This window comes from Sturnira hondurensis, unplaced genomic scaffold, assembly GCF_014824575.4.
Source record: "Sturnira hondurensis isolate 20B ecotype Veracruz unplaced genomic scaffold, ASM1482457v3 Scaffold0006496, whole genome shotgun sequence".
Lineage (NCBI taxonomy): Eukaryota > Metazoa > Chordata > Mammalia > Chiroptera > Phyllostomidae > Sturnira > Sturnira hondurensis.
The window spans coordinates 17,875,787-17,898,013 of NW_028079127.1; the positions used below are offsets into that span (position 1 = coordinate 17,875,787).

Sequence of the window (22,227 nt, forward strand, 5' to 3'; positions counted from 1 at the left end):
CGGTTCTCTTGCCTGTGCGCCGCTGTGCGCATTTCTCCTAAGCGGGCTGGGCGTCCTCTCCACAGCCAGGTTCCGGAATGCTGTCCGAATGGTTGGGGGTCATCTGCCCATGGCCCTTTAACAGAGAACCCAAACCCTCTCTGCAGCTGACTTCTCCTGGGCTGGCCCAGTATGGCATCTGTGGAAGCTTAGGGATGTTGCAAAGTCAATTTTTGAAAGCTTAGTTGAGTTTATTTTTCAAAGGTCTAAAATAGCACTTGTCATCAGCTAGTCTTGTGGCATTTCTTTGGAGTCAGATCAAACCACAGTATGTGTGTACAGACACACACACACACACACGTGCACACACACCCCCCAGACGGGTCGTGCGCCTCGTTTTCTCTCAGATCTCCTAAGTTTGTGTTTCTGTACCGAACACTGTGTTTGGATCCATCCGAACTTCGGTGTCCCCCGGCTGCACCACCCGAACTGCAAAGGGTGATGGGAGATGCTGAAATGCAGAATTACAGAAGGTGACTTTACATCGCATTGGAATTGCTGAATTTTCTCTTTGCATCCGTTGCTAAGCAACAGGGAAGACAGACCGAGATCCGCAAGGCTGATGCGGTGCTGGTACACATGGGCCGGCGTCTCACGCTTTCCTGGATGGCCGGGTATAAATGCGCCTTGTCCAGGCGGCGCTCCGTGTCGCCCACAGACGTCGGCGGTGGTGTGGAGGTTGGCGTGAGGTTGTGGTTGCCTCGCTTCACACTGTTCCCTCGGGGGGCGTCGGGGGATCTGAAGTCCTGGGCCTGTGTTTGTTCGGTGGGTGCCGGGCTGTGCTGTGAGCTGTGGCGGCGTGGTGCCCTCCGTGGCCTGGCAGTTCGGGTCCAGCCCCGTGGTGCCCGGGGCCCCCACTGCAACCCAGCTCCGTTTCAGAATGGAAACCATTTCGCTGTCATCCTGTGACGTGTGTGGAGGACAAGAAGAGGCCGTTTTACTCTCGACGCCTTGTTACCGATCCCATGTGACCTTGTTCCGTTTGGTCCACAAAGCCCATTCATCTATCCACATCCTGCAGGAACCCTGGCAACCTAGATGTCAGGAATGCAGTCATAAGTCGTGTGGCCGTCATGGAGCCCCGGCCCGGAGGCCACCCTCGGCCTTGTGTCAAAGGTCGGACACGCGGTGCTGGTCCGTGTAGTGCTACGGCTGTGACGGTTCACGGGGTGATGGTGGAAAAACCATGTCTCTTGGTGGCGGCATTCAGTTGCCCCAATACAGTAAGTGGCAGTGACCTGTGGCTTCGATCAGCCTGTTCTTTAACAGGTCTCCCACTGTGTCCTTGTTCCCTGAAGACCTAGACAGTGTCCCCTGCAGACACAAACATACCGTCAGCCGATGGACTCTCGCTGGTTGGCCGCCGGCGCCTGGGTCGCAGTATTTCATGAAGAAGGAGATCACAGAGAGTGGCAAGTCCCTCCAGGTCTGCAGCTTTTTCCTGAACGATATCAAGTACCTGTGCAGTGCCGTGCGCGGTGAAAATGCACTCCCACGAGAAGCCGGGTCGAGCTGGTGCGGAGGAAGCCCCGGGTTTGTGGGCCCGGCAGCTCTGCTCACCTCGAGGTGGCTGGCTAAGGCAGCAGGGCTGGGTGTCGACCGCTCAGGGTCCTGGAGGGGCACCTGTGGTAATGGGCCGAGACACATTGATGGGAACAGTTACGAGCAGACGGTGATGTGGTGCCCTGGTGGCCCTGCTGAGCGTTTCTGTGGGTGACTTAGCTGGGTGACTTTGAAGCTCTTGTCGCTGTGCCAGGGTCACTTGGACGCAGGAGCGTGGGTAGGGTCGCAAGCGTCCTGGAGCTCCTAAAGGGAAGGACGTGGGACATGTTGAGCCCGAGGGGCCAGGACGCAACTGTCTCAAGTCCAGCGCAGAGGGCGGCATCCCGGTCCCAGAGTGGCGTCTTGGGCACAGCCCTCACAAGACCCCCGCCCTGTTGGCTCCTTCCGAAGGAGCCCCTTGGTGTTTTCTAAAATGTAGCTGGACCTTGGAGTCGGGTTCACGCGTGAAAACGCTCATGTGTGTTGACACATAGCGCGGGGATGTTGGCCTTCACATCGGCCCGTGAGAACGGCGAGGACACGGCGGTGGGGCCCCAACTGGTACTCTGAGTCCCGCTCTGCCACCAACCGGCTACGTGACAGTCGAGTTACCTACGTATTTTGCCACAGATAGTGGTTTTGGCCCAAACTTTCAGGATAAAAATCTTTCATTTTAATTTTTAACTCATTTATTTATATTTAGAAACAAAACCGATGATCGTATTCCAGAGTATTATTTTGTATTGTTATTGCTTTCTAGAGTTGCTTTTGCCACATAAGCATAAAAAAAGAATCAAAAACATTTATATCGATAGGGAATTAGTCCGACCCACGTGTAATGTGCATCCTTCCTTTTCCATCAAGAACTTGGGCCAAGGAGTGCACATTGCACACAGCAAAAACGGTAGTTTCTAAAAGCCCGTTGCCTCCTCTGTGGCCTCACGTGCCGAGAGGCGCAGGTCAGAGGGGAGGGTGGGTGGTGCAGGGCCCCGTGCCTGCTTGGTTGCGCACCGGGCAGTGAGTGCCGCGGCCTTCTGCGAGTCCTGGGCGGCACCTTCCTTCCTCAGTAACACGGCCTGTTGTCGGCTTGTCTCCCCTAGATTGCCTCTTCAGACTCTGCCCCATGAACCGCTACTCCGCCCAGAAGCAGTTCTGGAAGGCGGCGAAGCCGGGCGCCAACAGCACCACCGACGCCGTGCTGCTCAACAAACTGCACGTACGTACCGGGCTGGCGGCTGGGCCGGTGGGGGCGCGTCGTGCAGCCCTCCCACTCGGTCATGGGCGCCCCATGTTCTTCGGTGAAGGGATGGAAGGCGCTGACCCTCGGGAGAGATGGGCCCCAGTCCCCAGAGCCACACGCCCCAGGTGTGATGGAGGGACCGGGTTGCTGCCCTCAGGGTGTGACAGGCCCCGTGTGAACGCACAATGCGGCGCCCGCATGTCCTTGCAGGTTGCTCAGCAGCACAGACTAGGCGTCTGGCCGCTGTTGCGCTTCAGGTCTGTCCTGATGTGAAATTGCTTCTCCCGGCTCCTCCCACGCAGGGACCTTTGCCTCCTGCTCCTCTCAGTGAAAGTCTGGAACCTGAGGCCTTGCCCCACCTCCTTCCCTGAGTGATGCCCTGTGTGCTTCCTGTCATCCCCGCACCCTGCTGACATCGTTCTCAGCACGGGCCATAGTTGGAGTGACATTTATCAGTTCCCTTCATTGCCATCTGTCACCCACTTGAATGACGGCACCATGAAAGCAGGGGCAGTGTCTGTCCGTCCACACTGTGTCCCCAGTGCCTGTCATAGTGTCTGGCACAAAGTAGGTGCTCAGGAAACATCTGCTGATTGGCTGAGTGCTGTGCTAGGTGTTGCAGGTGTGGCTGTGACGGTGTCCTAGCCCTCGGGGAGCTTCGTACAGCAAAGAGGACATGACAGCATGTGGGGGTGCCCTCCCAGGGCAAACCCCTGGGCTGCGGCAGTGCCTTCGCAGTCCCCAAACCCATCCGTGTGAATGTGGATGGGTGGCGTGTGGTCAGGGAGGGCTTCCTGGAGGAAGAGGAGGTGACAGGTAAGCCTCCATCTGAGGCCTCTGTGGGAGTCAGAGGAGGAAGAAACAGTGAATAAAAGATTGGTTTGAAGACTTGAGGAATTGTATCAGTATTTTAATGGTTTCAGGGCAAACTTTCTCAACCTCCACAGACCCACTGCCCCCTCTTGATAATAAATGGCAAATACGTAACTGTACAGTTTAGTTGTACAGTTAGGAGGTCAATTTGCCAGCAGTGTGACTTCCAGAGAAACGAACAACGAGGAAGCCCGGTCACTGTGCACCCCGGGGAGTGAGCACACTGGCTCGCCACCGAGGAGGACCCAGGGAGCCGTGAAAGAGGCTGAGGCAGATGGAGGCGTCTGGGACAGGGACCCAGAGCTATGGTTTCCAAAATGGTCAGCAGCTCGTTGCAGCATTACCCAGGAAGCAAAGTTCGCTCTTCCCTTTACTGAGTGGCGCTTGCATTTGGGGAAAGTGCTCCGACCGTGTTATAAGTGAGCCATGTGGGACCGTGCCATGTGACCACAGGTCATGTGGGGTCAGGGGCGGGGCTCAGAGTGGCGGGCAGCTCCTCAGCCTGTGAATGTCCCAGCACACGTGCCATCACACAAGTAGGTGATGCGTCCCCCTTGTGTGGGGCTGTGCCGTGAGCTTCGGGGCCTCTGGCGTCCCTGGCTCCTCTCTAACTCCAGCCACTGCAGTGGTCAGACCCCCCTGGAGTCTGTGTGGGCACCTGGGGGTCTGGCTGAGGTGCGGGGGCTGTGGGCCGCAGCTCTCTGGGGCTCTGTGAGGTGCGGGGACCGTAGGCCGCCCCAGTAGAAGGCCCTGCTTTTCTGTAAGAAAACCATTCTGTTCGATGAGACCCCGTCCGTGCCTCTCCAACCCTCGCTGGTCCTATGCTTTCTACAGCAGGGGCTGCGAATTCAGATTCACAAGCAGGAAGCCAGTGGGAATAGAGGGAACGTGGGGGTCCGGGGTGCTAACTGGAGCGGGCCAGCATGCGGGCCAGAGGGGACACGCCGCCTCCCTGCTGTCGCTGTGTGGGAGGGAGCGTGGGAGGGGGCGCCGGGAGCTGCCAGCAGGCCCTCCCCTTTGTCCGAGAAGCGAGAAATCCATGCTGCTGCTGCGTGTCGCCTCTCAATTCTTAGAAAACGTTGGCCACGAATTCAGTTCGAGTTTGAAACACACACTTGACACAAAAACGATCAGGGCTCCGAGGGGTGGCGCTCGCTCTCCAGCCCCCCACCAGTGCCGGGTGCCTGCTGGCTTTCCCGGCAGCCCCCATGGTGCGCTCTCCTCCCGTGAGCGGACCGTGAAAAGCGCTGCACGGGGGTAGGTGCAGTCCCGGAGGTGAGCCAGAACAGAGCCTTCCTGTGTACAAAGAGAAACAAGAAAAAGACGGCTGTCTCTCGTATGGCGCTCGGGCTTGGGAAGAAAGCTGGCCGGGAGCCAGCCCCGACCTGGGACTGCTGGGCGGCGCTGGGCCTGGCCGTGGGGTCCGTGGGGTCCGGTGGTTCCGTCCGTCCGTCCTGCCGGCCTGGGTCCTTCTCTTCACGTGTCGGTTTCAGCGCAGGTCATTAATGTCGCATCTCAGGCCGCCGCTTGCCTTTGGGGGCGGCTGGCCAGTCTCCTGCGGGTTCTCATTTTTATTTTTGTCAACGGCTGTGCAGGACCCCAATCAAAGGTCAGATTATTTTAAATTAATGCCATTTAAGGAATTCCTTGTCTAGACCACTCGACTTCCTTCTGCCCTGGATCTGGCGTGCACACATCCCCTGCTCGCAGCGGGGCGACCTCTAGTGGCCGCTGGCGTCCTCGCTGGCGTCTGAGGCCTGGGTCCCTCCCGCCTGCGTGGCTGAGCCCGCATGGCCGGTCAGCGGAAGCCTTGTCTCCTTGTCCCGTGACATCATTCAGGGCTTGTGGACCTGAAACAAGTAGCCCTTCCCTGCAGTTCCAAGGACCTCTCTGCAGCAATTTAATCGTGGTTTCTCGCTCTCTGAAGTAGAATAGCAGGCAGATAGCCTGGGGTCCACCAGCCTGGGGTCGACCTTGATGTTGCTGAGGGAGCCTGGTGACGCCATGGTGAACAATGGCAGCGGGACCGTAGTGCAGAGTGCACCTCCTTCCCAGGCATTCAGGACGGTCCTCCCCTCCCGTGTTGGGGAAAGGCCGACACATTGACCTGCGTGTCTTTTTAACCAGCCAGACCCGGTGGCGTGGGCTTGCGCATCTTCTTAGGAGAAATTCCCCCAAATGGAATCGCTACGTCGGGGTCCGGCCCGTTGAAAAACTTTCTGGTGGACTTGGCCAGTGACCCTGCAGAAGGACCGTGCCGGGTTAGGGTCTCACAGTGGCCCCCTGAGAAAATACGGGTGGGTCCACTGAGCCAGATCCGATCCTGCCAGTGGTGGAAGTGGCCTTGATCGCTGGTGGCCCAGGGACAGCTCGCACCTGACTTCCTGTCTGCCCTTTTCCGCCCCTGTGGCACCTGGACATGAGGACGCGCAGTTTGGTCGGAAAGCTGAATCTGACGGTGCTGCCTGCCACTCAGACCCCGTATGGCTGCGGGAAAGGCTGAGGTCTGGCCGTTTTCTGGGCGTGGAATGGGTCTGCAGGCTGGAGACAGGCAGTGTCTGTGCAGAAGGGGACTGGGTTGGAGTCTCCTCCCTGAAACGGAGCACTGGTAGGGGAAGTGAGTTCCTGGGAGGGTTGTGAGTCTCATGCCCGTGGGCCCCTGGTGGCCGTGTGGGGGCTTGGCCCCCGTCCAACCTCGTAACCGTTTCTGGTGTGACGCTTGGTGTTCAAGGACAAGTTCGCAGACGTTTATCCTCCAGTTGGTTGTGGTTTCTGTTCCAGTTTTGCCTTTCGTATGTTTTTAGACAAAAGCCCTGAGACTTCGGAGCTGCCGTTTAATTTGCCTTTAACATAGAGAATGTGCCTTCGGGGTGACTGATGTGACATTTCTTTACGGCTGCGCCAGTACCCGTGGAGTTGGCACCTGTACACTCAGCCTCGACGTAGCTAGGGACTTCGTCTGTTAGATTGGCGTTTCTTTTTCTTAAGTATATTTTATTGATCATGCCAATCCGGTCGTCCCACTTTTTCCCTCCCTTTCCTCCCCTCCGCCCTGCACCGCCCCTCCCACCCTCCCTAGATGAGCGTTTCTCAAACCGAGAGTAGGTCCGAGAAGACCTTCCCTGTCAGGTCCTTACCTCATTTGAGTCCAGAAACAGTGCCGTATGGCTCTCTGAAGATGAGTCCTCTGGGTGAGGTATTTGGAGTGGAGAAAAACTGTATCGCTTGTTGGAAATGTTTTATTTTCCCGACGCTGTTGATTTTTCTCCCCATTGACACACGTCTCCTTGAACTCCCTGTCCGTAATGGCTGAGAACTGCTTCGCAGAACAAACGGCTTTCTACAGAGGATGTGCCCCCCTCCTCCTGGGTTCTGAGCAGGCTTTTTTTTGGAAAGCTCCCTGCAGGGCCCATGGGTGCTGCAGCGTCTCTGCCGGGGGGCAGGGGACAAGCATGGGGAAACGGGGGAGGGATGGGACACGGAGGGATGGAGTTCCCGGAGGGGGAGCTGCAGGGACTGTGCCCAGGGCCCTGGGGACCCCAGGGCTCGCCGTGCCCGCACCGTAGTTAGTCCTGGATGAGTCCTGGGTGTGTTACCCTTTTTGAGGACAGCAGACTGGCAGCTGCTTCCCAAGGTGGGGGGCTCTGACTCCACGCCGGAGGGGGTGTGCATCTACATGGGTCTACACGCACAGAGGCGGGTCTTCTGCCTCCCCAGGTACGGTTCTTTTGGGGATAGCTTTCTGCTGTGTATTGACTTATTTTCTCAAGTGACCTGCTTTCTTCCAAATGCCTGTGTCGAGGTAGCGGTGGGGCAGATGCTGCCTGAGTCCGAAGCACCTGGGATGCTCCTCCCCGCCAGCTTGGCCCAGCTCTGGGAGGCTCGTCCCTGGAGCATGGCTGAGAGTCAGAGACTCGAGTATGATGGTGGTAACGACAGTTACAGTGTAGCGAGTGCCTGGTGTGTGTCTGCAAGCTTCTCTAATCTTCACAACAGCCCCGACCAGCTTGCAGGGTCCCCGCTTTGGGAGGAGGACGCCAAGTGGGGATTGTGAGGTTGAGTGGCTGGCTGAGGTGACGTGGCACCCACAGCAAGTCTGCACTGGCCCGGTCTTGTGCCAGCACGCTGCCTGGGAAAGAGGCCCGCTGTTCTGCTGGCACCTGACACGTGTCACCTCGTGGAGAGGTGACCCTGGAGGAGGAGCACGCTGGGAACCAGGCAGGAGCACCCGATGGGGCGTCAGGGTTGACCCCCCACCCGATTAGCTGCTGAGTCTCGTCTCCGACCTGACCTGTGTTTCCCTCGGTTTGTTTGGGGGATAACAGGTCAGAACGACAGTCTCCGCATGGCCCAGGGGAGCCCAGTCCCCCTGTTCTGACCCCCGGGACCACCAGCACTGAATAGGTGCCCGATGGAGAATGGCCGTTCGGGTCGGTGGCCCCGGGAGACTGTTCCGGATGCGCCGTTCGGCTCTGCCGTTTCCCTAGCCCGGCAAGTGTGTTCTAGTGATGTCTCCCAGCCTCGCCGTAACTGTGTAAATCCGGAGTTGACCCAGGTGTGGCTTTGAGGGTTATCTCTGCTACTTCATAGATGCGTGGCTTTTAAGAAAAGAGCTTCTTTAGCAAAATCTCAAATATACGCAGAAGTCGAGAAAACAGTATATACAACAAAGCCCTTTCATACCCATCATCTAATTAACTTTGCAACATTGACCGCATACTGACATCTCTGCGAGTCTGTTCCTTCCTTGATAAAATTGGGATAGTGACCTTCCCCTCGAGGGAGCACTGTGGAGATGAAATAAATGATAATGGATGTTTATAATAAGGACCGACACCCCGTGAATGCCAGCATGGTGGGCTCCGATTCCTGCGAGGCGCTGTTTTTGTCCCTGTCTTACAGAAGGGAAACTGAGGCACACACCTGCTCAGTAACACACTCCAGGTACAGAACTGGAAATGGCCCCACACCAGCATTTAAGTTCAGTTTGGTTTCACTGCAAAGCTTTAAAGGAGAATTTTTACAAGTCTCAAAAGGGCTACACAAATTCCCTTCCACCCCTATCCTGCTCTCTGTAAAAATACATAAGCTTATGCCTTAATCTTACCCTAGACAGATAAGTTCATAAATTCCTTAAAGGAAAAGTGCATTTTTAAAAAGCCAAAAAGGCAAGAACGCAGAGGCGAAGGGTTGGGTTTGGGGGTTGGATTCACAGAGGCGAAGGGTTGTTTGCTTAGCCTCAGGGATACTCGTACGGACCGGCGACCTTGGCTCCGTGTCACGGCGGCAAACTGCAGCCCGTGGCCACCTCGTGGTGACCCGCCTTCCTTCTCCACGCACAGCACGCTGCAGACTTGGAGAAGAAGCAGAACGAGACGGAAAACAGGAAGTTGCTGGGGACCGTGATCCAGTATGGCAACGTGATCCAGGTAGGCCGGGGCCCTTCTCTTGGAGCGGCGCTGACAGCGGGCACCGGGCTGGGTCACCTTTCCAGGGTACTCACGGGACAGACAGGGCCCCGCGGCAAGTCTGGTGCTGCTTCTTCCGTGGGCCGGGCCCTTGGGCTTTGTGGTGCCCCCTCAGCACGAGAACTTGCTCTTCCCGACCCCATGGCTGATCATTGGAGATCTGTCCAAATTACAGTGGGAAGCTCCCCCCCCGAAACGGAGCCTGGCTCTCATAGTCGTGTGTAACTTGCGCTCCCGGAAGTTCTTACTTGGTGAAAAGCGGCTTCCTGTGGCTTTCGCCTCTGGGCTCAAGAGCTGGTGGCCAGAGGTGGTGGGGCCGCCCCTGTGCCTTCAGGCAGAGCCCTGGAGGGCGGGCCTCACGTCTCGTCTCAGGAGAGGCGGGCGTACCTGTGGATCCCTGGGGCCTTCAGATTTGCCATGGAGGTCAAATGCCACCCAGGGCACGGTAACGGGGGCTTTGCCAAGAAAGCGCGTCCGGGTCTCCCCTTGCAGGAGAGAGTGGGGGGCAGTCCAGAGCCAGACCTGGCCTTGCCCGACTCGTCCAGTTCCCACGCCATCCTGCCCAGGCACAGTGGGTCAAAGTGCTACCCATTCTTGAAAACTGGACCCCTTTGGTTGTCTCCATTTTTCCCCTTTGGAAGGTTGTGCTTGCTGCTGCAGTTCTCTGACTGCGGACGTGACCGGTGACACCGGAGCCCCTTCCCGTCTGTGCCCCTGTTGGGGGCAGAGCTGTGCCGGTCAGGGACGCAGGGGAGCTGGAACTACATGTGGGCGACAGCGGCCCCTGGGCCCTTCCTCTCGGGCCCTTTGACGTAGTGACAGTGGCTTCCCGATCCATTTGAAGATTAGGTCTGGCCAGTCCCACTTGCCTCCCCTGCGGGTTTTATCACGTTAAGAGTGGGCACAGGGGACAGGTGGGCTCAGGCGCAGCTTTGTCCTGGGCCAGGCCAGTGCCTTGGACCTCAGAGAGCTGACTCCCAAGTGAGATGGGAGGGCGAGGCCCAAGCCGCAGACGAGAGAGGGCCTGGGGGCTCCGAGCACACGCCCGCCGGTGTGTTCCGGGTCGTGCCACCTCCCGACCTGAGACTTGGGACGAGAGGCCTTATGGGGCCTCCGTTTTTTCAGCAGCAAGTGGGGCATGAGGGCCCCTGCTGTCCAGGGCCATCGGAAGTACCTGTTGCAGGTGACCTCTGAGTTTGCGTCAGCTGGCGTTCCTTGTGGCACCCTCCCAGGCCCGGACCTTGGGGCCCACCTCTCAGTGACATCAGTGTGTAAATCTGAGTTCAGTGCTGGGGCAGGGGTGTGGAAGGGCAGGGCTGCGCCCCTCAGGGGAGGTCCAGGGGGACGTGGTCCAGGGGGACGTGGCCCAGGGATGTCAGGCTCACCTGTGAGACACGTTGCTTCGCCCTCCCCACAACCATGGTGGAGATCCGTGGCCCAACTCGAGTGTTTGGGGAACTGCAGACAGCGCATGAACGGGGGTGCTGGCCCCCTCTCTCCAGGGCTGGGTGGTCTTCACCTTCCCAGCTTTCTCCTCAGAGCCGTCGGGGACCCTTGGCCACCGTCTCCCGGTCCAGACCCACTCCTCGACCAGTCCTTTCCATCTAGCCCTTTGGTTTTTCTGTCCTTTTCATGTGCCCGTTACCTAAGAAACAAGAACACGGTGCTCAGAAATTCAAGGGGGAAATCCCTAGCGGTCACGTTCTTCCAGATGAAAGGACGGTCCCCTGTGTGGTCACCCCGTAATCGCACTGTTTCCTGGGCTCAGCGACGCCCCTCCCCAGCTGTCCCTCTGTGTCAGGGGACTCACACGGCTGCTCCCGGGGTGCGCTGGGCCACGGCTGTGCTGAGAAAACTGGAGTGGTTCCTCTCCCCTCTACTTCCGCGCCTTTGCTCGGTCTTCCTTCTTGTCTCCAAATCATCGCCCGCCTCAGGCACTGCTGTGGTTCACAGGCAGCTCAGGGGTGGGAGGCAGGTTTGGTCCGTGTTGCATGTGTCTGGGAGAAACGGGGGAGATGCAGAGGTTTGCTGACGCCTGGCGCGCTCTCCCGGGGTCCTCAGCTCCTGCACCTGAAAAGCAACAAGTACCTGACAGTGAACAAGCGGCTGCCGGCCCTGCTGGAGAAGAACGCCATGCGGGTGACGCTGGACGAGGCAGGGAACGAGGGCTCCTGGTTCTACATCCAGCCCTTCTACAAGCTGCGCTCCATCGGGGACAGTGTAAGTGCGGGCGCGGCCCGGGGTGGTGGCCCAAGCGCCCCAAGGCAGGACCAGAGGCAGGCAGTCACCATGGAAACCAGCGTTTGGGAAACAGTGGGAGAGATGCGTGACCCGAACACAGTGACTGCCTCTTCCTCCCGGGCGCCCGAAAACAGCCTTCGAGCAGCCATTACCTCCGTGATGTCCAGGAGGGCAGGGGTCGTAGGCGGGTGTCCCGGGTGCATCTGCCCGTCTGGATCGCTAGGGGACAAGAAACGCCTCTCTGGTTTGGAAATAACCTTCATAAGGAAGGATGGAGAACAAGGAGCGGCGAGCGGGAGGGGGCGAGGGTGGTGGGGTTGTCTCCACCTTGTTTGGAATTAGAGAGGATCCATCGTGTGGGCTCCGCCAAGGCGCCCAATGGAACATCGGGAGCCTTACACCTTAGGGACCCGTTAGGCCCAGTCCGCCCCTTCCCTGAAATAACACAAGACCGGGCGCTTGGCTCTGAATATGAGTTTCAGCGAGGCCTTAGCTTTCCCGTCCCGCAGCCCTGCCTGCTGGGCTGAGCCGTCCTGGGGAAGGGGAGGCACGGGCTGGAAGAGCCGTCCCTGCGGGTAACTGTGTCTTCCCGTTCGTGGGCCGTGAGATCGGTGGGGGTAGCGGCTGCGGCTGTCATTCTAGAAGGTGGAGCAGAATGGAGAACGCCGGCTGTGTCCCTCACAGTGGGGATGGGCGTCGGTTTGGGGGGCCACGGAAGTGCACGAACGAACACACACACACACACGTACACACACGTCCGTGTGACAGGCCCTACGAGGAAACGTGTTTTTCGGTTTGGCTGGTACTCAAAGGAGTGTGAACATCTTCACATCAGACGTAGAATTACGGCTCTGTTCTTTCAAAGTCACAGACTTCCGCCTGAGACTGAGTTAGTGCTACTGACACATGTCTGTTACCCTGTGAAAGGGGACCTTGGCCGCTGGCACTTGGCAGTGGCATCCATGCTGGTCTGGCCATCACTCAGGGGCCAGGCAGGGACTGTGGACGTCACAGTGCAGCGTGCTCTGCAGCCCCCGACAGGCCACAGCCAGGGGGCGTTCTGAGGACGCCCAGCTGCCCTCCACCTGGGACTCCTGACCTGCCTTGTGACGAGTTGTCCCGGCCCTTTCCTTTCCAGGTGGTCATAGGTGACAAGGTGGTCCTGAACCCCGTCAATGCTGGCCAGCCGCTGCACGCCAGCAGCCATCAGCTGGTGGATAACCCCGGCTGCAACGAGGTGAGTCAGGAGCAGGCCCTGGGGCCACAGCCTGTCCCTGCTGACAGTGGCCTCAGCAGTGACATGGGCCAGTGTGCCTGCTCTGCACTCGGGGAAACTGAGGCCTGTGTAGGGGGCACCCAGGAGGCTGTGCACGGCTGTGTGGAGGGTAGGGGATGGGGGTGCAGTTTCTGGAGACTTTCGTTACTGGGGGACCGGTTTCCAGTTGATGCAGCCGTTGGAGGGAGCCTCTGACCGAATTTCCTGGCCCAAGGGGCTCCTTGGCCTCTAACGTGTTTTCCCAAGGAGACCACCTGTAGCGCATTTCCAAGAAGGACGTGCTGCTGGCCAGGGGATGCCTCACTTTGGCAGTGTATCTCCTTAGCATCTGAATTGGCATGACAGGACCCAGGACAGTGATGATGGTGACAAATAATTGGCTGATGGTTGAGGGAGGAGGGACACAAGCTCTCAAGCCAGATGGGTGTAGGTTCAAGTCCCAGATGTGACCTGCAGCTGCCTGGGCATCAGTGTTCTGTCTGTGCGTGGGCACAGTGGCCCACCCTGCTTTCTGGACAAGGCTGAGGACGGGGCCGCCACAGGCAGGGAGGAGGGTCCCTGACCTCGCAGGGCGTAGGCACTGGGTGTGCTCTGCCTTTGCGGCCCGTCCCACTTCACGAGTGTGTGTTCTCACTGGGCCATGACTTGCTGGCGGCAGAAGCAGCGACCTGGCAAAAGGGCGGCTGTCGTTGCAGAAGGACAACAGGTGTAGCCCCTGTGGTCCGTCCGAGCTCACCCCGCGACAGGGTGGCCTTTCCTGCCCAGCGCTTCCGGCGGGCTGGCGGCACCCACCAGGATCCCGAGGGTGCCAGGCCTCGGGGTGTGGGGCGGGAGGCAGGACCGCGACGAGGGGCGTGGAGGAAACAAGCCCGACTCCTTCCAGGTCAATTCCGTCAACTGCAACACCAGCTGGAAGGTCGTCCTGTTCATGAAGTGGAGCGACAACAAAGAGGACATCCTGAAGGGGGTGAGTGCGGGCGGGCGGCCCTTGGCGCAGGCGGGGCGGCCACCCCGCGCTGACCCGGGCTCCTTGTCCCTCCTCCCGCTGGCGTGCGCGCCCAGGGGGACGTGGTGAGGCTGTTCCACGCCGAGCAGGAGAAGTTCCTCACCTGCGACGAGCACCGGAAGAAGCAGCACGTCTTCCTGCGGACCACCGGCCGGCAGTCGGCCACCTCTGCCACCAGCTCCAAAGCCCTGTGGGAGGTGGAGGTACGGGGGGGGCCGGGGGGCCGGGGGGGTGTCTGTGGTGGCAGCAGCAAACCATAGCCAGGTCCTTATACCCACCTCGCTCCCCGGGAGCCCTCCCCCACACACCAGAGCAGTGCCAGGGGCTCCCGGGGCAGAAATGGCATCTCATTTGGGAGCAAGCTCAGCAGAAACTGGGCCTTTCTCTCTCTGGGCCGTCAAATCGTGTCTTCCTTCTCCTCTCTCCCTTGCCATTTCCCTGTCACAACCACACGCAGTCACGTGCCCCTGCCCCGGCCTGATACCTGGGCACTGACGCATTGGGGATTGGATGAGAAGGTCACCGCCAGATAACTGGGCGGTTAAAGTGGCTGCAGGCCCATTCCCTGTGCTCTGCAGGCTTTGATGATGACGGGAGGACTTCTGGGTGGGGGGGGGGGGGGGTTCCGGAAGACTTCCTGGAGGAGGCAGCATCTGCACTGGTGCAGATGGGATGATTCCTATTTCCGGAATAGGCCCCTCACGTGAGATGGTGGCGTGGAATTGGAAATGAGAGGCTGCCTTGGGGTGAAATGCAGTCACTTGGGAGCTGGGATAGGCATTGGAAGTAGAACAAACTGCTTTTGGGGACCTGTGTCCATGGAGTCTCCTATCCAGGCCAAAGGGAGCTGGGCTGTCATTCACGGGCAGGGGAGGAGCTTGGAGGGTTGTTTGCAGCAAGGGAGAAACATAACCAGGTGCTGTTTGGGGAAGAGGGGCGACCTGCCCATGGCGTGGTCACTGAGTGGTGGCGGAGGGCGACCAGACCGTGGGACCAAGAAGAAACCAACTTGGCGGGTTCGTGGTGGAGGGACCGAGGCCTGAGCTGCAGGGGACTCCGCCCCTCCCCCGACGTCCTCCTGGGAGTCCACTTCTCTGCCTCAGCTGGCCACCTCTCGTCCTCCCTCGCTTCAACCGTCATGTTTTTATTGAGTCAGGCAGAAATAGAGGGCCCAAGTGTTCACTTCGATGAACTTGACATACTAGCCACGTACCAAGAACGAGAAATGGGGCTCTAGCAGCACCCATGGGTCTCTGGTGGGCCTCTGACCAGTCAGCCCTCTGAATTCCCCCAGTGTCCAGCGCTGGACTTGTCTTTCTCCAGCCTCTTGTGAATGGAAGCATGCAGTTATGCAGTCTTTTATTCCTTTGGTCTTTTTCCCCCTTCACTCAGCATGATCACTCGCGATTCATTCACGATATTACATGTATCAGCATTCCGTTCCTTGACCCTGCTGAGCGAGCAGTGTTCTGTCCCCACAAATTCCAGCCACTCTAAAGTCTGATCGACCACCTCAACCCATAGGACCCTCGTCCCCTGCTGGGGGTCTCCTTCCTAATGCTGCCAACCCTCAGGGTCCTTGGGGAGGGAGCCAGGACAGTCACGAGGCCGCCTTGTGTCCCCTTGCTCAGCGGTCACGGCTGTGCACACTGGCTACCCACCCTTTGAGCACGCTCACTTCCCACAGTACATCCACCTGTCCAGTTGTCCGTGGCAAGTTCACGTCTAATCGTTTACATCACCAGCCGCCAGCGCCAGCAATCCCATTGCGACCGCAAGCGGGAGCTCGGGCTCTGGGGGCGTCAGGTTGTGCGTGCAGGCCGGCACGTGTGTGTGTGTCACACTCGATCTCCACGCACAGACGGTTCCCGCAGCCTCGAGGCGTCCCTTCTTGCCTGTCGTGCCCCCTGTGGGCGAGCCTCGGAGTCGCAGCTGCTGCTTTGTGACAGCTGGGGCTGATCAAATGAAAACCAGGGAATGGTTCACGACAGCCTCTTCGGGTCATGCAGAAACACGACCCAGCCCTTTCCCGCGGTTGTGTTCCGACACTACATCTGGCACGTAGAAGGGGTTTGTTGGAAGGTGCTGGTTTTTTCCTCTGCGATGTCCCTGCTGGATGATGACGTGTGTATGGTGTCTTGGCTGTGGTGGTGTCCTGGCCCGGGCGGACCCTCCCCCGCTGTGACCGCTCCTCCTGCTGTTACAGGTGGTCCAGCATGATCCGTGCCGGGGAGGAGCAGGCTATTGGAACAGCCTCTTCCGTTTCAAGCACCTGGCCACTGGGCATTACTTAGCCGCAGAGGTAAGTGGCATCCAGGGTTTTCTCTGTTGAGCTGACGTCTGCTCTTTATCCACAGGCGCTGGGTGGTTGGGGGTTTAGGGTGACGCTCCGACATCTTGCTCCTCCTCCTGCTCTCCCGTCTCCTCTGCCTTCTTTCCCCGCGCACAGACAGCACAAGGTAACAAGGCTTAACGTGTCCAGTCCTTCGCAGGGATTCACAGCAAGATGTGGGGAGACTGTGAGTCGGAAGATGATGCTGTTCCAGGGGTGTGAGCTGCGCCACGGGGGCCGCGGCTCGTGGTGTGGCCCTGCGAGTCGGGAAGTTGCTGAGAGATGAGATTCTGATTTAAAAAAGAGCGCGAATCTGGGTTGAGGGCAGCTGCTCCGCTCGGCTCCTTCCCACCACTCTCCCCACATCTTACCCCCAGCCCTGCCCCTGCGGGAGTGAGCGAGGCGCGGCACCTGCAGCTGGGAGCGCTGATGCAGGAAGAGTTAGGCAGCCTCCTGGGGCACGTGGTTCTCGGCATGCGTGGAATAGACGGGCCTGATGATTGTACCTGGGGGATGTCAGAGTCAAAGACATGCCCTTCACCTTCCACGTCTGCTCAGCGATTGTGAAGAGAGGCGAGGCCCAGTGCCGAAGGACAGGAGGGATTGACTGATGTCCTTTACTGTGGGTGCCAAATTGTGGGAGCCGCCCTCCCGTGTGCAGGCGTGGGGGTCTCCTCTGCTCTCCCGGCTGGAGGACGTGTGATGCGTGTCCCTCTCACATTCCACTCGCACATCCGGCGACACCCTGTTGTCTGGGGCCAGCGTGGGGACCGCTCCCAGATTCCCAGGTTGGAGCGAGGGCAGCGGCGCTGCTTCTGCCGCGGACCCCACGAGGCCCAAGTCTCGGGCACCAGCCCTGGGCTGCCGACACTTGTACGAACTGGCAACCTTGCCGTGTTTCAGAACTGGCGGCCGAGACTGCTCCGTTGGCATTTGCAATGGAGCCCCGGGGCTCTCGGGACCCCCACTTGCCGGCTGGGAGAGGGCCGGCGGCGGGGCTGCCCAGGGCCCAGGTGACTGCTGCGTGTGAGGGCGAATGTAGCTCTGGGGGCCACGGATTGTTACCGTCTCACTGAAAATCAGGGTGGGTGGCGACTGGATGCTGCTCTTATTCATCTGAGGCTTTTCACTGTCGTGTGGCTCGTGACCTCGTGGTGTCCCTCTGTCCGTCCCTCGGTGACTTGGGAGGCTGTCTGTGTGTGGTGCTCATGTGGCCTGTGTCGTGGTGGCATGCTGGATCCGTGACCAGAGGGAAGGGACGAGGGCCCGGCTGCTGAAAGGCGCCCGCAGGCCTTGCCGTGTCCTGCTGGCGGGGCCCAGTGCTCGAGGAGTCGGCGGATGCTTTAATTTCCCGATGATTCTTTTCCATCAGGTAGACCCAGACTTTGAGAAGGAGTGCCTGGAGTTTCAGCCCTCAGTAAGTATGGACGAGAGCTCTTGTCTTCCTCCGCTAGGGCGAGGCCGACGCTCCGCAGCCCCTGAGAAACTGCCGCTGCCTGTGGTCGCCGAGTGGGGGAAGGGGAAGCCCTAGGCTGCGGTCAGCCGGGCCTGGTCTGCCTTCCTGGAGGGCTTCCTTTCTGGTCTCCTGTGTTCTGATTGGTTCAAGAGCCCGTCCGTCATGACGCTCTGTGTGTGCTCAGTCAAGGGGCTGCCGCCTCTAGGTTGCAGGTGGTCGTGTACCTCCTGGGAGACTGATAGGTTGGTGACGGGGGATGGCCTTGTAGGAGCCAGCCTTTTACACACAGATGTCCTCTTGCTGTTGACCTTCATCTGTGACTCATTTGGAATTTCCCAGGAATGCGTGTGTGAGGTGGATGGTGTCATTTAGTCTGTGGAGGTGACCCAGGCCGCCCGGTGTACCTTTCCTCCGAGTGACACTGAGTTATCGAACAGTCCATTCTTGCTTTCTGCAGGGTCAGAAGTAGGCTTTGCCATGTGGGTAGGAACTTCAGTGTGGGTAAGATCCAGGCCCCTGGATCCTGTCTGGAGGCACCAGGGACCCTGGTGCCCACGGGCATGGGTGGCAGAGGGCCCTGGCGTGTGGCATGGGAAAGGCGGGTGTGAACGAGGCCTATTTGGGGCGCACGCTGGCACACGCCCTGCCGGTCCAGGGTTCACAAAAACTCACACACTTGCTGCTCTGACGATGCTGGGGTTTGGCAGGTGGTATCGGGGGTGTTTTCCCCTAAAGCACTGAACGAATTGGAGGGCGCTGGGTGGGGATCGCAGCGGGCGCCGTTGCTGGATCGTGTTTGGCAGGAGCCGCAGAGGTCGGGCCCAGGTGTTGCCTGGACCTTCGGGGGCGGGGCTTCGCCTGCTGCCCTCTGTTCTTCATTGGTCCTTGTCGCCCCACTCCCGGCCGTCTGAAAGCTCCCCTCCCTGCGGGGCGTGGGGCAGGAGTCCTCAGATTCCTGCCGTGAGCAGGGCGGCCTTAACGCAGCTTCTCTGCGGGACGTCAGGCTCCCTTTAGTGCGTGTTTGGGCCAGGCGAGGCAGCCTCTCCTCAGACGCCTTGTCCTTGCGTCGTCTTCTTCCTGAGAGAAAGGACGGTCCCTGACGTGCGCCCCTGGTCCCCGTGGTATCTCGCAGTGGGTGCTGACGTTCAGGGGCTGCCGCCCTGAGGCAGCGTTTCGATGGCAGCCCGGGCTCCAGAGCCATGTGGCTCAGGTGGGCCGCCATCTGCAGCCGTGGCGACCACGCTTGCTGTGCTGGCCAAGTGACAGTCGTGCAGGTGACCGGGCTGCAGGAAGCTCAGTAAATGGCCTTTGGTGAGGCTGGTGCCGGCAGCGCAGTAAATGGCCTTTGGTGAGGAAGCTCAGTAAATGGCCTTTGGTGAGGCCGGTGCCGGCAGCGCAGCAGAGGGGTTGGGGCAGCCAGCGCGGACGGCCTTGGTGTGACGGAGAAAGGCGGGCAGCGGCCCGGCCAGTCCGTGCCGCGGGGTCTCTCGGAGGTCAGGGGTCTCTCCGCTCATCTGACTCTCCAGGTGCCAGCGGACCTGGTGCTACTCAGGCTGGGTGCTGGTCTGAGTGTGGCGGAGGGTGGGGCTCACCCTGCCCCGCGCCCCGGCTTTGGGACCTGGGTGCATGAGTTCCTGAGAAGAAGCCTCTCATTCTGCTCTGAGCCCCGGTCCTGCATTTTCCCGGCACTGCCCTCAGGGCCAGGGATTGCCCTCTACTCTGTCACTCTCATCCTTCCACATTCAGAGGCACCTGGAGCCTCTTGCTCGAGGTCGGGGAGAGGAAGGCCACAGGAGCTGCCTGGTGGCCGAGGGCCTCCTGCAGTGTGGTTGTCCCCCCACTAGGTGGCGGGCGCCGGCTGCTCCCCGAGAACACAACCCTGCTGTGTCTCAGCCTCCTTCCTGGACTCGGGGCGCTGGACGTGGTTTTCATTCTCCATCAGCTTCTGGCAGGTCCCAGAATTGAGCTGCCAGCCTGAGGCACAGCCCCGGGTCTTACACAGGATCAGGTCGGGGTTTGTGTAGAAAGTGGGGTGGGAACACCCTCCAGGTCACAGCAGGTGCGAGAGGACAGTTGGGCTGGAGTTCTCTCTCCTGGGTGGAGCTTGTGGCAGTGTCTGTGGCCCAGGGGTGACTGTCACTCCAGTGTCGATGGAGCCGCGAGTCGCCGGTTTGCTTGGGGAGACCCACACAGTCATTGGAGGCAGGAGCTTGGGGGGGGGAGGACGTGGTTTGTTGTGTGTTTGTACAGAAGGCGCTGGGGCTGCTGAGGGGCTGGCACGACAGCCTGTGGTCCTCAGGGCAGCCAGGGGACTCGGTTCTCCCGGGCCCTCCCCTCGGCCCCTTAGCTGTCCCCTCCCCCCCACGCCCCCCACTGGAGGCGAGCCAAGCAAGGCAGGGTCCCTGCAAATGCGATTTCCCAGGAGGTGCGGGGGACGTTCTCCTCCTGCAAGGCTGACGTGACATGTGACAGATGAGCCCTTATAGCATCACAGTACTGACAGCCACCTGCGGATCATGAAACAGGCACAGGGCCGGCCACCTGCTTAAACCCTCCCGGGCAGATGGGCTCTGTGGTTTCCGTTTCTCAGGGATGCTTTCGTCATCGTCCATCGGCCTTCCCTGAAGGGCTCTTCAGTCCCAGCCAGACCCCCGCGTAGCCGGGGCCCTGCCCTGCTTCATCGTGGGCCGCCCTCGTGATTAACCACGGACATTTTTTCCAGGGCGAGTCTGACGTCTCACGCACCTTTCTCGGCCACCCTGGGGCCCCTGCTTACGAACACTTGGGTCCAGGTTTCTTTACTTCTTCTCCCAGGAAGTAGCTGCGTCCTCTTACTGCCAGGCAGTGTCACGCGGGATCCCACAACGGCCCGTACGCAAATCCACGAGAGGTTGCTCGGGCTACTTCTCCTCGAACCCCCGCCGCCCCTGGACGTGCTCACGGCTGCCCTGTGGCACTCTGCCCGAGGCCAGCAGTGGTCAGGCGGGCCCCCACTGTTGACACATTTCTGTCACCACCTGACAAGAAGGGAGAGCGTAGCTGTTCCTTCTTTCCTTTCCTCTGGTGTGGATGGCCGGCACCTGTGCCACATGACCGCTCTGAAACTCGGGCGCACTGCCCGCCGAAGCTCACGCAGTGTCACTGCCTCTCCCCGCTCCTGTGGCCCCTGCACGGCCGAAGCCACATGGCAGGACTGGCAGGTGGCCTCCTTGACTTGTGGCTTTTCCTCCTCAGGTGGACCCCGACCAGGACGCCTCCCGAAGCAGGTTGAGAAATGCCCAGGAGAAGATGGTGTACTCCCTGGTCTCCGTGCCCGAAGGCAACGACATCTCCTCCATCTTCGAGTTAGACCCCACCACTCTCCGTGGGGGCGACAGCCTCGTCCCCAGGTACGGTGCTCGCGTGGCGCCTCCCACCTGAGTGGGGGCTCCTGGAGTCTTTCTTGGGGATTTCGTACAGAGGTTGGTGAAGGATTTGTTCTGACTGCCCGTTGGAATGGCGTCTCGTTTTTCTTTCTTTTTTTTCCTTTTTTTGCTCACCAGTTGAGTTCTCGGTGGCTGGATAATCCGGTACGTGTGCTCTATTTAGATCAACAGGCCGGACCTGAAGCTGAAGTAGCCTGGTCTTCCCTTTCCTTCCCTCTGGTTCTCTGCCAAAGCTGGGAGATCTCTCGGTCAGTTGAATAAACGATTGCAAAGAAATTTGAGGAAAGGGGATGTTTGAAACACACTGAGTGCCAAGTAAATCTTATGGTATTTAGAAGTCAGACCATTCTTTCTGGTTACTTTATAAAATTTAACTCTTAGTTTTATAAGAGTGTGTTTTGGGGGAATACCTGGGCCAGAAGCGGACAGGACCAAAGCTCGTGCTTAAGCAAGTCAGCATAGTCTCCCGGGTAACCGCCAACCATGCCGCGTGCTGCCCGCACGCCAGGCCTGACGCCGCGTGCTTTCCTGCGCTCTGTGGTCTCGTCTTCACAAAGGCCCCCAAGACATGGGTATCGCTATCCCCCCCGTTGTATAAATAGGGAAACTGAGGCTCAGGGAGTTTGCACAACTCTTCACAGGTCAGTGAGTCCCATCCCAGAGCCCCCAGACCTCACACATTTGAGCCAAACAGGGTCGCATGGGCAGTCCTGGCAGTCAGCATCTTAGCGGTCCTTGGCGTTTCTGTTCATGTGTCTCGTCACCACGTCCTGCTCAGCCCAAGCTCAGCTCTGAGCCTGGTAGCTGCAGGTGGGCGCTCTCTGAGCTCCAGGAGAACCTTCTCGTGGTGGCTGCTGTCCCTGTCCCTCGGCCTGACCACACAGGGCGACATCTACACCAAAGGGGGCGTTAGAGTGCCTTCCCTGTCGGTCAGGAAGTGATCGCCGGCGGCAAGGCTGTTAAGAATCTGGTCGGGCAGAAGGTGTTCTCCCACCGGGTCCCAAGTCCGGGCGCAGCTCTGCAGACTACGGGCTCGCTCCGCGCCTTTGCTGCTTTTGAGTAACAGAGTTTCGAAGTGCCGAGTGCACTGGTTTTAGTGGATGAGCCGAGTTAAGCGAACATCATCACTTGGCTGTTGTGAACAGTGCCGCCGTGAATTCGAGTGTGCACGCCTCTGTGCAGATGTCAGTTCTTTCTGGGTGTGTACCTAGCAGTGCAATGAGTGGGGCCTCTGTAGCTCTGGGTCTCGGCTTTTGGGGGGTGATGTGCCTTTTTTTAAAAGATTTTATTTATTTACCTTTAGAGGGGAAGGGAAGGAGAGAAGGAGAG

The 22,227-nt window shown here is 59.3% G+C and overlaps 1 protein-coding gene across 6 annotated transcripts in view; it reads left to right on the plus strand.

Annotated features, from left to right (window-relative positions):
• The window catches only part of ITPR1 (inositol 1,4,5-trisphosphate receptor type 1), a 222,065-nt gene that overhangs the window by 72,300 nt on the left and 127,538 nt on the right, over positions 1–22,227 (plus strand). For 4 of the 6 annotated variants that reach the window (XM_037049555.1, XM_037049550.1, XM_037049551.1 and 1 more), the window contains exons 5-13: positions 2,682–2,797; positions 9,037–9,123; positions 11,224–11,382; positions 12,542–12,640; positions 13,563–13,646; positions 13,742–13,888; positions 15,892–15,987; positions 17,390–17,434; positions 20,708–20,862. In XM_037049555.1, the coding sequence (XP_036905450.1) occupies positions 2,682–2,797; positions 9,037–9,123; positions 11,224–11,382; positions 12,542–12,640; positions 13,563–13,646; positions 13,742–13,888; positions 15,892–15,987; positions 17,390–17,434; positions 20,708–20,862 (988 nt within the window). The remainder of the gene's footprint in view (positions 1–2,681; positions 2,798–9,036; positions 9,124–11,223; positions 11,383–12,541; positions 12,641–13,562; positions 13,647–13,741; positions 13,889–15,891; positions 15,988–17,389; positions 17,435–20,707; positions 20,863–22,227) is intronic. The other 2 variants (XM_037049553.1, XM_037049556.1) reach the window with 1 other exon arrangement.